Source organism: Oryza sativa, chromosome 2 (assembly GCF_034140825.1).
Source record: "Oryza sativa Japonica Group chromosome 2, ASM3414082v1".
NCBI lineage: Eukaryota > Viridiplantae > Streptophyta > Magnoliopsida > Poales > Poaceae > Oryza > Oryza sativa.
In genome coordinates this window covers 27,855,060-27,872,767 of record NC_089036.1, presented here as the reverse complement: position 1 = coordinate 27,872,767, position 17,708 = coordinate 27,855,060, and the positions used below count along the sequence as shown (strand labels likewise).

The window sequence follows — 17,708 nt, the reverse complement described above, 5'->3', positions numbered from 1 at the left end:
ACCTTATGACGACGACGACGACGACTCGCCTCCCGCCGGCGGCATCGTCATCTGCCACTTCGGAGCATTCCGTGTCTCCGCCTTGGTGCAGTCCATGTGTCTGATCGCGGCGGTCGCAGGCAGTGTAAGTACACGCGCGGAAAAGTGTAAAAATGGGTGGTGCGATCAAGCGGATATCGGTGGTTTAATTTGCTGTGTTCTCTGGGCGAGTGCTGTTCTTATTGTGCTTGGATGTTGTACTGGTCTTGCAGGCATCCTGGAGAGGCGTGGTGTGTACGATAGAGAAATGCTTGTGTCGCTCACCGCCTCACCGCAGATGGCACGGTCACGACAGCAAATCCGGAGATTGGCGTCTATGCACGGGCGATCTTGCGACAGTTCGCACGCACGGTCAACAAAAAGGCGCTCACGTCGCGGTTAGGACATGCCGTCGCACAGACGCGTCGCTGGTCCGTCTCGCCTCCCGTTCTTGGACCGGGCCTTTTCCAGGCCGAGATTCTTCTTCCGAAACGAAGATGGTTAGGCCTGAGACAATAAGGCCGTAAATTGGCTGAAAGTTGCAGGATAAGTTCACTATTGGTCCCTCAATTTGTCGCGCAGTCTGATTTTCATACTCGGTACGGAAAACCGGTTACCTCCAACTTACAAAACCAGTGCAAATGAGATCCCTCAGTAGTATTGACCCCGGTTTAACTGACGTGATACCTATGTGGCTTCTTTAACTAGATCTTCGTCCCACGTGTCATTGACGTGGCGCATACGTGACAGTTAAATCCTGAAAAAAAATAAATGAGCAAAACTAAAAAGTAAATGAGGGACAGGCGGGGAGGGGGGAGACATGCCAACCAGGGCGGAGAGGCCGGCGAGCCTACCTCCCTCCTGCTAACCGGCGAGCGCCGTCGCTCCTCTCCCTCCCTCCCGTCGGCCGCTGCGCGTTGCCTCCTCTCCCGCCGGCTCCCACGCGCCGCCGCTCCTTTCCTGTCGGCCGCCCTGACGATCTCGCCTCCTCCCTCGCGGCACTCCCATCGGCCGCCCTCTCCGCCGGCGTGGCATGGGCCGCCGCTCCCCTCCCTCCCACCCTCCAGCCAGCGTGCACCGCTGATCCTCTCCCGCTGGCCTCCGCACGCCGCTCCCTCCCACCGGTCCCCGCGCACCGCCGCTCCTCTCCCGCCCTCCCGCCGGCCTGCGAGCGCCGCCGCTCCTCTCCTGTCTGCCGGCCCGACGAGCTCGCCGCCTCCCTCGCGGCGCTCCCGTCGGCCGCCCTCTCCGCCGGCACGGCGCTCCCACCAAGCGCCGGACGCGAAGCAAAAGAAGAAAAAAGAATGAAAAAGAAAAGAAAAAGATAGATACAAAGAAGAGGGTAGTGAGGATGACATGTGAGGCCACATGGGTACCATCATTTTTTATGTGTGTAGCTGACGTGGGTCTCACGGGTTTTATTATTTTTTCGGATCGAATTGCCACGTAAGCGCCACGTGGGATTAAGACCTAGTCAATAGAGTGCCATGTAGGCGTACGTTAGCCAAAATCGGAGACAATACTGTCGAGGGACCTCATTTGCATGGTTTTCTAAGCTGTGGGATGCATTGTATTCGGTTTTGTGATGTAGGGACGAATTTAGAACTCGGTGACAAATTGAGGGACCTAAGGTGAACTTATTCCAAAGTTGCATCACATATCATTTTCCGGTTACCGCCTCGCGTCACGTCGGATGTACAATAATTATCAATGGATCATCTGTCCCTGTCGCTCTTTAGTCTTTGCTCTTTCTAGATCGAGTTTGTGTCGTTGTCATTTCGGTCACCGATTTGTTTGGAAACAATTTACATACTCCCTTCATCCTGAAATAAACGAATGTAGAATTAGATGTGACATATTCTGGTATAATGAATCTGGACAGAGGTATGTCCAGATTCGTAATACTAGGATATGTCACATCCAGTACTAGGTTGATTTTTTTTTGGGACGGATGAAGTAATTGCTAGCAACACATTCGTTGATTAATTAGATTTCTAAGGAATAAACTTAACATATATTTAAAACAATTAATCTAAAAAATACGGTAGAAGAAACTTTCTTGCAAACATATTTTTAATTTGAAACGTGGAATAGACAAGTTGTTTTAATAATTCGATAAATAAGCTAAAAAGAACGTAGTCAATCTAAGAATGATACAGTGTGTTTCACCTATAATGTGGGGGCCTTTATGAAAAATCAGGCTAAACTGTAATTATTTCAGTTGACCATAACTGTAGCATTAATTATACATTGTGAAAAAAAAGTAATTATGACATTTTAAAATAAATGGATGACAAACTAGTACGCAATAAAGTAACATAAGAGAGACACAGATAAAACATCTTGAGAAATGGAGCGAAACATAAAAAAACAAACTAAAATTCGAACCATTGTCCAAACTAATTTGAAACATCTCATTTCTATGTATGAGTATGACACATAAGTTCCAACCGCTACAATATTTTCATAATAAAAATAAAAATGTGAAATATAGTCCAATTCTAATTGGAATATTTCTCTCCTCGTGCATAAAACATTGAATTTCAAATGTTGATACGTCAAATAAAAAAGCACGCCAATCAAGATTGGTTGTCTTCCTCTCCCGCATAGCCACCACGGCGGCTATATTACCAGCAATCATGATTACTTGAGAAGAACCCGTCATCAACCACAGCCCGCACCTCCTATCGTAGGCTACACTAACCAATGGTGCTGATTGCGTAAGCTCCTGCTCTGTCTATGTAGACCTCCGATTTTGTAAATCGGAAATCTTCTGTGTTTATCTGTACCAATCCCTGAATCAGTAGTTGGTACACACATACATAGTTGAATCACAACATATCACGAATGAATTCAGGCTAAAAGAGTTAAATACTTACATTAGGGCCAGGTAGCCCATCAACTATCAGAGAACAGCAGTGGAAGACCAAATAATATAAGGGCCCGGTTAATATGCCACAGGCAGTCGACTGGGGAACGAGACCTAGAACCAGACCGCACTCCGATCATCTTGTTGGATACGCAAGCGTACCGACAAGGGCTTCTCTTCAACACTCTCTTAAAAGATGTATAAATAGCAAGAGTGAGTACCGACCGTACTCAGCAAGCCACCACAACAATAATGCATATGATAGAGGGGGTATTTTAAGGAATAGCCACGGTTCTTTTGCGCAAAGCAAGTTTTGCAATTCTTTTCAGAAGCCTAAAATCTAGCATAGACTGATCAAATTTTAGTACCAATGTTCACATTAAACAACGATGGTTCTGTCCACCATCCATTGTGATCCCAAGGATAGCTTCCCGCCATTGAGTCGTCATGGTTTTCTGAGGACGTCCACCTTCCCTCCTCTCAGGAAGTGGCTCCATCAGCATAAAAATCATCATGCAATATCCCATCCCACACAAGTTAAGAATCTAGAGTCTAGCCAAGTATAATACATGTCCCGGTGCTCAATAACCGCGAGCACGGCTATTCGAATAGATTTGGTTTACTCACACTGCAGTGGATGTACACTTTACTCGCACTCCGCAATTGTCCAACACATGAGCCTCGTCCCAACACATGAGACGCGTCACGACAAAGCTTTTCGATAACCTCGCATTGGCAGTACCCGCTCCATGAACTTAAATCCTCATGCACTCTAAGTGTCCATGTTTCTAGCAGTGAGAGGAGTTCTGGCGCTCCCGGGAAAGGGAAGTCTCATACACATATTAAATTAAGATTCAAGTTAAGTTATCTCTCTCACACACTCATGGCAGTCCTACCAATGGCGACACCGATGTAGGGCACGCCTCTCGGCCCTACCTCAACGGTTGTCCCACGGTAGCGCACCTGCCTCACTCAGGGGTGAACCATCTATGCAGGGATACTGCCTCCGCTCGGCTATCTAATCCGCTAGGTCTATACCCATTCGAGAAGTACGGTTGTACGGGGGTCGTTTCATGCTTAACTTCATGGCTCGGTCCTTAATTGACCGGGGACGGTACTAGCCTTTTCCAGATACCACCCAAATCCTCCGTCCGCCCCAGTCGAAAACAGTTGTTTAGTTTTATTTCTCCTTCCACAAATCATGTCATCAACATCATGGCAATATGGCGCTCATGTCTCCACATGCCGCATCTCAATTACCTTCCCAAAGGTAATTGCCCAAGCATATAGCATTTGATAAATATGAGTATGCATGATTCTAGAATAGCATTTCTAAGCAATTGTCATAATTGACTAGGGACTCATACGTAAACATGGTTACGAAGGAATAAGGGGGTAAACAATAATCAAGGCATGGCATAATCACAAGTAGGATGTTCCTCATTGCATGCAATTTTATTTGTAAACAAAATAATTTCGCAATTGGGATCAACATGTTCAAGGAATAGTGATGACTTTCCTGCGCATGATAGTCCTTATTCTTGATATAATTATTGTTCAACCTTCACCTCCTGGAAGTTGTAGACGTTGCCTTACGACTGATCGATACACAATTTCTATAATACGCAAGAAAAACCAATATTCAAGCAACAATCAAATATGCACAAACAAAATATATTTGATGAGGTCGAACCTAGGGTTGCTCATATTATTCGCGCTTGCTGATGGATTCCAACATGCTAAGGGCTAAAGTTTCTTAATCTTTCTGTTGTCATGGTGGTCTATTTAGGAGCTAGCCAACGTAGTATAAACGAGATACATATCTGGCTAATATGTGGTTTAGTCTAGCTAATGGCTATGGAAGGATTATGGCTACACATGCATTGATCTAAATAAAATGGTCATATACTAGAGGTTCTGTTGTCGTCGGATGGATTTGGGATCAAGCAATTAATCGCAGGGAACCATTTGTATTATTATTTTATTGATGGAGGCTTTGCTTTAATTATGAAAATATTTTACTTGTCACAATAAATTAGAAAAGGTTAATAATTATCCATGCTTTGTATGTTAGAGTTGTTTAGGATAATCATATTATGGTTACAGATTATCCCATCACATAATTTTACAATGAATAATCCTAATTTACAATTGAACTATAATTATATGAGATCAAGATTTATAACTAGTATTTGTCTAATATTCATGTTTATCATATAGTCCCTCTAATTTAATATATGCAACAAGCAAATTAATACTATACCGTATAGCTATAATGGGATGTACAGTATAGGTGTGTGCACAATATCTTAATATTAAATCATTTATTTGAATAGTTACTATTTACTACGAGCTACACAATACATGTGATTTTAAGTGGATTTATGAGTGAATTACCGTCTATACAACTTAAGGGTCGATTTCCAACCTAAACATATACTACTGTATAGGAAATGCCGTTAATTAATTTCGTGCGGGTGATTTTAGTCACACTAGCTCTGTTATTATCTCTCATAAACAAGTTAAAGACTCATCTACGTGTGTTCAACTTTTAGTCACAAAGTATGAGGCTAAACATTATTTATACAATTTGGACGTCATGAGTATAATTATATATTGACATATATTAATAAATGGCACTAGTATTTCCTATGCTTTAATTAATTTGAAACAATGCTCCTAATTAGTTTACATAGGTTTTATAGTGAGAAAGCGTGTTAAAGACAATTATTTGACATCTACTTCACAGTACAATATCAATTTTATTTATTAGCACATTTTTAAGTTAATTATTATGCATCATCTTGATATTAATTATTTAATAATTATAAATATATTTTATCAAATAGTGAATTATATACCATTGGAAAGCTTATGAATTTAGATGAATTTAGGTTCAAGTTTCACTCAAATCGGAGCTAAAATGAATAAGTTATGCTAGTGTAAAGATTCAAATTTGAATTAATTCTAATAATTGCGAAATGGTACTGTTCCTAATTCATTTATTTATAATACAACCTTATCCACAAGCTATAGTGACTGACAGGTGGGGTCTTCCTATTTTCTTTTCTTTTATTTTACTTTTCTTTCTAAAGGAATCCATATGGGCAAATGACAGGTGGGCCCGACTCCTTTGACTAGGGTCAAACCGGCCATTAAACCTAGTAGGGCCCGCTTGTCATAGACTCGAAACTATAAACTCTCCATAACTAGATTTTTAACCACCCGGACCTACATGTAATAGACTTAACTAATAAAGATTAAGGGGATTACTATTTACTAATCACGTGGGGGCCCACTCTAACCTCTCTTCTCTATTCTATTTTCTCTCTCTCTGCTTTCTCTGTTTTCTCCTCTCTCTCTCTCACGGCCGAGCGGCGCGGCGCGGCTACCGGCGATGAAGGGAGGCGGGAGGGCTTATCGGACCGGCGGCAACGGCGGCGGGGTGCGGCGCGGCGGCGGCGAGACGCCGGGGCATGGCAGCGGCGGCGGAATGCGGCGTCGGTGGAGGGGAAGAAAGAGGAAAAAGGGGAGAAGAGGGGGGAATGGCGTGGGGAGGGAAGGGAAAGGAGGGGGTATTTATAGGGCTCGGGGGAGGGGTGGCCGGCTTTAAACGTCGACGGGATGGCACGGCGGCGCGGGGCTCGGGGCGATGGCGACACGCAGTGACGGGACGGCGCGGCGCGGCGTTGGGATGGCGAGCGCGACGGCGACAGTGCGCGGCGCGGGCGGGGCTCGAGGTGGTGATGGCGACGGCGGTGACGCGATGGCGCAGCAGCGGCGCGGGGCTCAAGGGCGACGGCGTCGCGATAGAGCGCGGTGCGGCGACAGGACGGCGCGCGGCGCGGCAGTGGAGTCGACGGGACGGCGATGGCGACGGCACGCGGCGCGGTGATGATGACGACGTGATGGCGATGGCGACGTGACGAGCGGAGGGGTGGGGCTCGAGGCGACACGACCGGAGACGGCGACGGCGCGCGGCACGATGGGACGCGAGGGGGCGCGGCAGTGGCGCGCGCAGAGCGAAGCAACGGCGCACGGCACGTCTGAGCGACGGCGACGGCGACACGATATCGTGCGGCGGCGCGGGGCACAAGGCAGCGGCGCGGCAGGGCTAGGCGCGACAGGCAGGGCAGGGCAGGGCTAGGCGCGGCGCGGGCAGGGGGAGGGCGGTGATGGGACAGGGTCGAGCACCTAGGGGGCAATGAACAGTGCTAGTTGATTTATTTGGATTTTATTAGATGTTTTTCTAATTTAGAAAATGGACTATTGCCACCTAACAATGTGTTTCACACAAAATCTAAGTTATTCCATCGAAATTTATATTCAAATTTAATATTGAACATATCCTTATTATTATTATATATTTTCCTTAGTTTTCCTATTTTCTTACTTTTACGGCTCTGGTTGATATATAAATTGAGAAAAGTTGCAAATTAATTTTGTATTTACTCCTAAGCATTTGGGTGACCGTATTAAGTGTTCAATGTGAATTTGCCCAAAATTTAATATTGTCCAATATTTAAGGTTTATTAAAGATTCTATAATTTCCTATATTTGGGATTTTGGTATTTATCTGTTTTCACGCATATTGGTTTATCTTCTTGGATTGGTTTTACCACCACATGGATTTCTATAATTTAGCATTTATGATTCAATTCAAATTATATAATATCTAATTAATTTTTCCCAGTAAAACTATTCTATAGATAGAGTTCCATTTATTTGAACGATTATCATTTCCTAAGTGTTTATATTTCATGGCACGCATCACATGGTTCAAGTATTTAATATTTGATTCATAAATTAAATTAGTAATTAACCTTCCCTTTTTCTGGCTTTGTTTTCTTGTACGTAAATATTTATAGGGTTCATAATAAATATCTTATTATTATAATTATTACTTAGTTGTATAACTTTAGTTTAATTTTCCATTATGACAATTTATAGTTTGGCAAGCAAAAGCAACCATAACATCCAGCATGATGTAAAAATTTTAAAAAGTTTAAAATTTTAGTGATTTTTATTGTCTTGAATTTTCAGGGTGTTACAGTCTACCTTGGCACCTCCAACTCCAAGCACTCTATGGCTTCATGGGAAACTGCACTTAGAAAATGCACAACATGGAGGACCAAATGTAGCCATCGCTTGTGGAGATGAACTGGATGGGATGTGCTATCAGCCTATAACTTTGGCCGGCAATATGTTCACATATCCTCTTCACCTATCTCGAATTCATTGTCACCTCCCTGATGGACACAACTTCAACAATACTGACGCCTTGAGGAAACATGTGGTCGCCATGTCCCAAGTTACCAACAACGGATGCTCGTTTTCCCTTGTCAACCAGATCGACAACCACCACTAGCTCAAGGAGAGGTAAAAGGGGAAGGAGAAGGAAATGGGAAAAAGAGACAGAAAAGGGATTGGCTTGTGGGCGGGTGGATGTTTTGCTCCTGCCTAATTTTTCTTGATGGTTTCGACGCCTAGCACAAGCATTCTTGTATGTATTTTCACGTTTATATGACAAGTAACATGTTGTACACGTAGATAATATGGTCTAAAAAAAAAGAATGTATAGAATGCCTAATCTAGGCTGTAAGCATCCTTCCTCTCTCTCCGAATCTCCTTAAAAAAGCAAGAGGCCGAAAGTTAATAGATTCTCATGAGGAATAATTTGGCATCAAACTTTTTCGGTTGAACTTATCTAGACCCAACCAATGAATAAGTATTCACTTTGTATTTGGCAGTCATTTTGATTTTTCACAATAATCCAGAAATTTTCATCCTATTCTCAACTGAAAAAAAAAGAACGGCAAGCCTGGTAAAAATGGATTTTCGCTCATGCGTATTAACTGTATCACCGTTTATCAGTATATATGAGTTTGCGTACCATGTAGGGGTTGTTTTGTTCTCTACCTTACCAAATCATTGGTAATACCAAATTCTTGACATGTTTTGGTACTACCAATTTTTTTGGTAGGATAGAAATTTATTATACATGTTTGGATTACTACCAATATGATGTCAAATATTGATGATATAAAGAAGAAGGTTCTAGATTAGTGACAAATTGATCATTGGCATTATCAATAATTTGGCTTCAATCCAAATCCATACTATTACTATTCAAGATACCAATAAATTGGTAGGACACATTTTGGTATCAATCCAAAATCGCTCGTACTTCCTGCATTGCATAAAAAAATAAATCTAATATGAGATGGAGTACAATTTTTTTATGAAGGGAGTACTACCTCTATTTCAAAATGTTATTAACTTTAACACAATATCTTATTCTAAAATGTTGCTATTTCTCTATCTAACATTTTCTCTCAACCAATCACAATCATTTTCTATTTAATTTTTTATCTATTTTTTTCTCCAACCAATTATAATATTTTTCCAATCATTTTACCTGTTTTTTAAATACCGTTTCCATATAAAAAATGCTAACATTGTGTGACGGAGTAATATGAGCGTCATCCCAGTTCACAGATGCAGCTGCTGCTCCCGAACCGTAATAAAGGCTCCAGGCCTTTACTATTTCTCTCCCACCTTTTGCTCCCCACCACCACCTACCTCTCCCCTCTTATTCCTCCTCGCCTCCTCCCCGCATCCGTACACCGGCGCGCCGCTGAATTCCTAACCCTAGCCCTTGCCTCCGCCTCTCCTCCATGGCCGCCGCCCCCGCGTCCCCGTTCGCGTAGCCCTCCATGGGATCCGCCCGCGCCGCCGACGACGAAGGGAGGAGACCGACCGGGGGAGAAGAATGAGGTGCTGCGCCAGCCGCGTGGCGTCCGCCGGGTGCCGGGCCATGGGAGTTGCGGGTGGGGTGAAGGCGACGTCGCTCCGCAGCAGCCGCCGCCGCCGCGAGCTGCCGTCGCCGGCCCCGTTCTCCGAGCCCTTCACCGAACGCCCGGCGATCCTATATAATTAACTGGCCGCCCCGCGCCGTCTCTCCTCCGCTGCATCGGTCGCCGGCTCTAGCTGCTGACCGCCGTGCGTAGCGGGCGCCCGCGCCGCTCCACGCGCTGTCCCGGCGATCTCGCCTGGCTCATCTCGCTCTGCTTCCTCTCTGCTTCCTGATTCGTTCGTGCGCGTGGGGTGATCTGAAATGGAGGTGTTCGGCGATCTGGATAAGGTGGACGATGCTGAGTGCGTGGAGGTGGATCCGACCAGGCGGTACATACGCGTAAGTTTTTTTCTCATTTATTTTCTGATAGGAACCTCTTCCATTTTAGTTGATCTGATGTGAACGTGATTTGACATGCCCATGCTAGTCTATTTAAGTTTGTGATGAACGGATACCTGCATTAAAATTTTCAGGCTTCTAGTTTACTGGTACAGAAAGGCTTATCTAAATTTTGCTTGCTCATAGAATTTAATATGTTTGAAATGCATTACTAAAATGCTGGAAATTTGCTCAAACGATTACCAAAAGGAAAAAAAAACTGCATGCAATTTTGTCAAAATTATCCACAAATGTGCCACTCCTGAACTCTGCCTGCTGTATTCATCTGAACTTTTTCCCTGGTGCAGTACAATGAGGTGCTAGGGAGAGGAGCTATGAAGACTGTGTATGTCCTTGGAATCTCTTCTTTGTTTTTGTGCTTCTTTGTCAAAGAGATATATTTATATTGCAATGGGTTGTCACATTTTCAAAATCTAGGAAAAAATGCTGCATTAACCATATATGCAACTATGTTTCGGCTAACACAAGAAGCCAAGCAGGGTAGTAAACAGCGTTCAAATTAGAGAATTTCAGGTTCCAAACTTTCAACTTAAGGACTACTAGTATTCTAGCAATCGTCTCATGTCTTGGCAGCCTTTTAGCACCTATATATCTATGCCAAATATCGTCCTAAGAGGTAAGAAATACTAAGGCCCTGTTTCTTTCAGCTTGGGTTATAATCCAGATTATTGGGAGTAAGCTAAAAGAAACAGACAACTTATTGAAATAGCTTATTATAATCTGGAGTCCAGCTTATTATAATCTGATAAGCTCATTTATGTGAGCTTTTTCCAGATTATTGGGTGAAAAATTACCCACCATGCCATCCCACTCCCTCTTTAGACTTGCAAACCCAATAATCTAGGCTTTAATAATCTAGGAAAGAAACAACTAACCGCTTATTCTACTACAGATTATAACAATCTAGCTTATAGTAATCTGACTCAATAATCTAGATTATAATAATCTTAAGCTGAAAGAAACAGGGCCTAAGCAACAAACTAACGACCACCTAAGGAGTTTTATCTGTTTCAACTTTTAGGCCTACTAATTGCTGTGGGATTTAGGTTTAATGGTTTACGTGGAGGTTAATCTCTTTAATTTGCTGCCTGCTGGTGTCTAGTACGGTCAACACTGTTACAGAACAAACATCGAATGGGATCCAGGGTATACATTTCTAATGGCAATAGCTGCAAATGTATTAATGCTACCTTGCTCATTTTCTGTCTGTGCTCTTGTTTACATCGGGCTGTTTGTAACTATTTGCATCCATGCTTAATTCGGATATAGTTACAAGGCATTTGATGAGGTTGAAGGCATTGAGGTTGCATGGAGCCAAGTGGAGATAGATGAGGTTATGCAATCTCCAGATAATCTTGAACGGCTATACTCTGAAGTTCATCTACTAAAGTCTCTCAAGCATGAAAACGTAATGAAGTTCTATAATTATTGGGTTGATGATCAAAAGAAGACAATTAATGTTATTACAGAACTTTTCACATCTGGAAGTCTCAGGCAGTAAGTAGCAACTAAGTAATAGTCTTGCCTTCTTAATACTACCATGTTTCTTGTGGAATGACACCATTACCTTTTGCTTATAGGTATCGTCAGAAACATCCACGTGTTGACTTGAAGGCAATAAAGAATTGGGCTAGACAGGTACTCCGTGGGCTGGATTACCTGCACACCCACCAACCTCCAATTATCCACAGAGACCTGAAGTGTGACAACATTTTTGTCAATGGGAATCATGGAGAAGTTAAGATTGGAGATCTTGGATTAGCCACGGTGATGCTAACGCCTAGAGCAAAAAGTGTTATTGGTAATAACCTTCTGCTACTTTGTGATTCCAATGTTATTTCTGAATTATTGTCCTCTGATTTGGAGAGACAGACTAAATGACGATTTTGAGTGTGCAACTAAATGCATAATCCATGGGCAATGTCAACCACTTCTATAGCTAATTAGCCATTACTGATCTGACTTGTCAACATTTATATCTGATGTGTTACACACACAAGTATTGTGACCGATATACTTGGGGTTTCAATATTCCATTAACTCAAAATTGACTTGCTTATACCACATTTATAACCCTTTAAACAATATTCTTATAGTTACATCTTACATGTTGATCCTATGCTGCTCATTTCATATTTTACATTCCTTTTACAATATTCAGCTATGTCTGAATTGAGTTCGATGCACCAACCATGTCACTTAAAAACATAAACTAATGTAAATAGGTCCACAATACAAAACTGTGAGAGTCACCTGTTTTTCTCATCTAAGCATGTTAGCAGGTGCCAAATTAATCCACAGAAAACATTCTGCATTCTCCTGATACATCCCTGTGATATGGGTCCACTTTCTGCAGGTACTCCTGAATTCATGGCGCCTGAGCTATATGATGAGAATTATGATGAACTTGTTGATATATACTCATTTGGAATGTGTATGTTGGAGATGTTCACTCTTGAGTATCCTTACAGTGAATGTACAAATGCAGCTCAAATTTTTAAGAAAGTATCTAAGGTAAGTATTTATTAATTTATCTTTGTATAATTGTGCCTCAACACTATCTTATCTAAATCTCTGATTTCTAGGGTGTCAAGCCGGCTGCTCTGGCTAAAATCACAAATATTCAGGCAAAACAATTTATTGATAAATGTTTAGTTCCTGCTTCTGAAAGGCTGTCTGCCAAAGAACTATTGCAAGACCCCTTTCTTTGCTCTGATAATTCTAGTGTTCTTGTTGGCACTAAGTTTCCGTCATCATTACCCAAATCAGTAGATGTCTCTTTGGAAGCTTTGCACATGGATGTTGACACCAATGAATCTATGTGTACTAGCACATGCAAGAGAAATGATCTTGGTGGTCCACATAGATCTGTGTTGGAGTTCACGCGAACTAACAAAAACACAGAGCTAAAGCTAACAGGCGAGAAACTTGATGACAATTCAGTATCACTGGTTTTGCGAATTGCCGATTTGTGTGGTACGACTTTCTATTGTTAATTGAATTTATCTTTTGTGTTCTCGTGATACGATATCATTTTTATTTTTGCAGGACATGCAAGGAACATTCATTTTCTCTTCTACTTGGATTCTGATACAGCTATGTCTGTTGCTGCTGAAATGGTCGAGCAGTTGGAGTTAGCAGACTGTGATGTTACTTTCATTGCTGATTTTATTGATCTTTTGATAGTGAATCTTGTCCCTGGTCAGCAGCTGATGAATGATGCAGTAATGAGTACTTCCAGCGAATCTAAAATGGGTGAAAGTGAGCACGTAATTACTTCCCAGCAGCATCCATCGGAGTTGACACATGATTATGTACTAGTTGAAGGTATGATGCATTCGAAAGAAGCCAATGCATCACCAAGTGATTATATTGATTCTCTCTTGAATGCAACCAATCTAGGAGGACCAAATAGCTCTGAAGGGTCAGACATTTCTGTTCAGCTTGATGGGAGTTCCAAAAGTCTTAGTGAGTATGGCGTTGACGAATACAGGACACTGGAATGTGGTGCGTACAAAGGAACCGATAAACTGGGCTGCAGACATCCGTTAAGTAATGGTTCAAGTAATTTTGCAATCTTTCAGATGGATCAAGCATCACATCACTCGGAGTTGGTGATCGGTGCATCGGTTTCAATTACTGAAAATCGAGATGTGTTAAATGGAGAGCTTGGTCTGATTGAAGCTCAGTACGAGCAATGGTTTCGTGAATTAACAAGGATGCGGGAAGAAGCTTTGGAAGGAGCCCGGAAGAAGTGGTTACCAGATAAATGATGATGTATAAAGTCAAGTTTTGTGTTTCATCTGAACATCATAAGAAAGAATGTTCAGATGTTCATGTTCCAGCTTCCTGGTTCAACATTTCTTGTGTTTCATACATAATTGAGCAACGTTAATAATTTTTAGTTTAAACGTTGCTGTAGTCTGCAATGCTGTAAAGCCAGCTTGTTGGTAATTATTAAGCCGTTTGGCAAGAGTTTACAGCATGATATTTTGATGGTGTTAATGAATGTTTGATGCCGTAATTGCTGCAAAATGCTGTTGTTGATGATAACCTAAGTAGATCATTCGGCAGAGCGGGAGGCCTTATGGCCGCAATCTTCTCGTTTATTCATGCTCTCGTGTTCTAGACCAGGACAATCTACATCTCTAACACCAACAAGGCAACAAAGACCAAAATCTAACTTCTGAGGGTGTGAGAAGCCTTTTCTTTTTTGGGTTAATGCCTTAATGGACCAGTCTTCAGTTCGGATTCTTAGACAAAACACCACGATAGGTTGGGACTTTGGCACACGCCTAGACCAAAATATCACGATATTTTGTGGTACGTTGGTTTCCCATGTGTAAGTTTTCTTTGGCTCTTTGCTGCGGCATGAGCTGATTACAAAAGGTTTCATATGATTACATAGTTTTAGCAGGAAAAATATCCACACACATTAAACAAGAAATATTACTAAAGTCAGTCCTCCCTCCAATCAAATTGGCATTCTTCTCTGCAACACTTGTAAAATGTAGACATTGGCTCATCAGCTGATCGAATCTGCATCTGCCTGTAGTATGCTTCTCCATTTTGGCACCTTGGGCATGTAGCTGAAAATCAAAATCATTGAATGTATTTAGGATTATGTATGGCAGAATGTCACCTCTAGGGTCACTAATTCAGACAACCATTAGAACTTTATTAAAATGTTTAACCATATGTTAGGTCAGGGTTCTTTACGTGGAAATTGTTAAAATATTGAACTTATTTGCGTTGGGTTGGAGACATGCCATTATAATCAGAACAGCTAAATAAATTCAGGTACAGCTTTGAAAAATGCTTTTTTTTTGTCCTTCCACTATCAAAAGATACAAGCTTATTCTGTCAACACAACAAGCAATCTTATCTTGTGTTGAAAGTGTACAGAATAGATGCTTGAAAAAAGAAAGCACTGATGGTCCACCATTTTACTCCTTTTTTTTACAAGGAACTAAGCACGCACATGCATGATAGTATACCACGGCCATGGTAACAATGTATCAAAACTAGAAGCACCCATAACTATTCAATCATCTGGTTTCCTAATAAATATGTGCCAGACATCCCCTAATGAACATTCCCATCTCAATGATGACTTTAAACAACGAAATACATAGGAGTAGCAAGTTTCTTGAAGGTACTTGGACGAAATCTGGTGCTATTTGGATTTTATCATAGCTTAAGAAGTATATTAATTTATTATGCTTCAAACCAGCACTGCTTGGCTGTGAAGTAAATTTGAGCCTTTTATTTTAGTATATTTTTCATCTCTTTTTTTTTTTTATGAACAAGCAATCATGTCTCCTGTATCGACATAAGCTAAACAAACTCAGAAGACAGAATATGTGCATAAAACACTTTCGTTTATGTTGGACTGCGGCTAGATTACCCAGCTATACATTTCAATGGATGGAAGAAAAGAAAAAAAAACAATTACTAGTACAAAAATCAGCAAGTACATTTAGAACAAAATTTCCCATTGGTGTGGCAATAGCAATGATTTTTCACCTAAATTTAAATGGCAAGATAATCAACAATTCATGACATACAGATGATACACAGTATAATGGAGAAGCTAAGTTCAATTATTCCCAACGAATTGTCTCAACAAAAAAAGTTAAGACAACAATTAATCCCAATGTATTGTCTTAACAAGAAAGTTAAGGGCGAAGGGCTCACTGGTGGTCTTAGGGGCATTCTTCATGGCGTCGCTGTCGCTGAAGATGGGCTCCACCTCCTTCTTCACTAGTCTCGCCTTCTTCACGATCTGCGAAAGGCATCAATCAAACGCGGAGGCCGCGGCAGCAATACGCAAAGTCGCAGACGAAGTAGGGAGGCGAAGTGATAGGGGGGGAGAGAGCTAAGAAGAGGCGTGCCTTGTTTTTGACGGGGCAGACGTAGGGGCAGGTGGGGCAGTAGAAGCGCAGGCGGTTCCCGCCGGTGGCCGGCTGGATCTGCAGCAGCATCCCGCACCCCGGGCAGAACTCCATCGCCGCCTTGGAATCCGCCGCCCCGCGCTCCGGTGGAGACTGGATCCGACGCTAAACCCTGGGTAGAAGAGAAGCCTCTAGTTTGAGCCCACTGGATAGTGTTTTTGGGCCTTGGGCCTAGCGTGACTGCGTGAGCAGAATGGCCAGAGTCGCAAGCTCCCCAATTTTGAGAAGGAATAAGTTCACTCAAGGTCGCTCAACTTGACGCCGTTCGAATTACATCCCAATGCCGCAATAACCGTAGAAATATAGTCCCAAATAGACATGGCAACGGGGCGGGGCAGGGACGGGTTAGACTAGAACGGCCCCGTCCCCGATCCTGGCACGAGTGGAGATGCGGGGGCAAATTAAGCCCCGCCCCCGACACCCCCCGGCCCACAACCCGACCAGGGCCCCGTATTGGGTAGTATTTTCATCCAATCAGAAATTTTTTTTTTCAAGACTATCATATAGAATCAAGCAAGAACACAAATATTTCCATGATACATCGTTCCGTCCATGATCTGAATGCATGCATGACCACAAAGTTCACAAATACTTTGACACAACAATTCACTCAATAAACAAACAACATTTCACCAATTTAGTGAAATACCTCTCGGTGTGTTTCACCTCGCCTGTCACCTGTGTCGCCCGCTCGCCGCGCCTGTCCCCTTGCCAGCCGTCGCGCCTATGCGCCGTGCCGCATCCCTCGCCACGCCCGCCTGTGCGCCTCCCCGCGTGCCGCCCGTGCGTCGTCCTGCGCGCTACCGTGGGGAGATGGGAGGGAAAGGGGAGACTGGAGAGGACAGGAGGTCGGAGGGGAGGGAAGAGGGCGACTGACGACGGCGAGACCGCAAGAGACGGAGAGAGAGCGGCGAGATCTAGAAGGGAAAAGCGAGGCGAGAGGAGTGTGCCACCTCCGTGCCTGTGTGGCTGCATGGGATGGACGGGAGAGGATAAGGTAGGGTTAGCATGTTTAGTTTTTGCTCATATATCACAGTATTTTGCTAAGTTGGGCTTGTTGGGCCTTCTATGGGCTACATTTCGAGGGGTAATATATCCCCCGGGTTCAATATCCTCTCCGTCCGCTCCCCGCCCAAATGCGGTGCCCTGCCCCCGACTCACCCACGGGTCAGAAATGGCCCCTGCCCCCGTAGGGTCGGGTCCCCGCAGGGGACCCGGCCCCGCGGGGGAAATTGTCATCCCTAGTCCCAAATCAGTATTGTAAGCATTTTACATGACATGATGGGGACGTGGCACCAAAGACAAAAATTAAAAAAGAACAGATGGATCCCACATATCAGTGTAACCACATCTTCTACTTCCCTTTGCTCCCTCTCCACTCTCTTCCCCCATATCTTTCCAGGGTGCTCGACCGATGGGAGAAAGCAGCATGGGCGTAGAAGAGGAGTGTTAGCAACCTCTTCTTCTCAACTCAATAATCTCAAGAGCAACTAAAATTCAATGCAATCTCAGGAAAATACAATAGGGACAGGATGAGAAGATGTAAAGGATGCAAGCTACTAGATTCCGGAAGCTTCTAGAAGTATTAGTGAAGAGTAACAAGAGAGAGGGT

At 43.1% G+C, this 17,708-nt stretch overlaps 2 protein-coding genes across 3 annotated transcripts; one reads left to right on the top strand and one right to left on the bottom strand.

Moving 5' to 3' along the window:
• Positions 1-9,443: 9,443 nt before the first annotated feature.
• On the top strand, positions 9,444-14,177 carry LOC4330286 (probable serine/threonine-protein kinase WNK4). 2 transcript variants are annotated; one of them, NM_001416819.1, is made up of 7 exons: positions 9,444-10,082; positions 10,430-10,467; positions 11,412-11,639; positions 11,723-11,943; positions 12,499-12,656; positions 12,728-13,118; positions 13,191-14,177. In NM_001416819.1, exons 1-7 carry the CDS (start codon positions 10,005-10,007, stop codon positions 13,913-13,915), a joined length of 1,839 nt encoding a protein of 612 aa, NP_001403748.1. In that variant the 5' UTR covers positions 9,444-10,004; the 3' UTR covers positions 13,916-14,177. The 2 variants fall into 2 exon arrangements, with proteins under 2 accessions (NP_001403748.1, XP_015625441.1); XM_015769955.3 differs by lacking the exon at positions 10,430-10,467 and having other exon boundaries at positions 9,464-10,082; positions 13,191-14,132.
• Positions 14,178-14,474: 297 nt separating this feature from the next.
• LOC4330285 (uncharacterized) lies at positions 14,475-17,095 on the bottom strand. Its single transcript, XM_015769956.3, has 4 exons — positions 16,746-17,095; positions 16,037-16,208; positions 15,840-15,927; positions 14,475-14,731 (listed from the first exon to the last, which is right to left on the bottom strand). The coding sequence occupies exons 2-4, from the start codon at positions 16,148-16,150 to the stop codon at positions 14,601-14,603; spliced, it is 333 nt and encodes a 110-aa protein (XP_015625442.1). The 5' UTR covers positions 16,151-16,208; positions 16,746-17,095; the 3' UTR covers positions 14,475-14,600.
• Between the last annotated feature and the right edge of the window lie 613 nt (positions 17,096-17,708).

Coding starts and splice junctions, on each gene's coding strand:
- LOC4330286 (NM_001416819.1), top strand. CDS start 10,005: ATGGAGGTGTTCGGCGATCTGGATAAGGTGGACGATGCTGAGTGCGTG. Junction 10,083..10,429: donor CGACCAGGCGGTACATACGC/GTAAGTTTTTTT, acceptor TCCCTGGTGCAG/TACAATGAGGTGCTAGGGAG. Junction 10,468..11,411: donor AGAGGAGCTATGAAGACTGT/GTATGTCCTTGG, acceptor ATTCGGATATAG/TTACAAGGCATTTGATGAGG.
- LOC4330285 (XM_015769956.3), bottom strand. CDS start 16,150: ATGGAGTTCTGCCCGGGGTGCGGGATGCTGCTGCAGATCCAGCCGGCC. Junction 15,928..16,036: donor TCTGCCCCGTCAAAAACAAG/GCACGCCTCTTC, acceptor TGCCTTTCGCAG/ATCGTGAAGAAGGCGAGACT. Junction 14,732..15,839: donor GAATGCCCCTAAGACCACCA/GTGAGCCCTTCG, acceptor TTTGATTTTCAG/CTACATGCCCAAGGTGCCAA.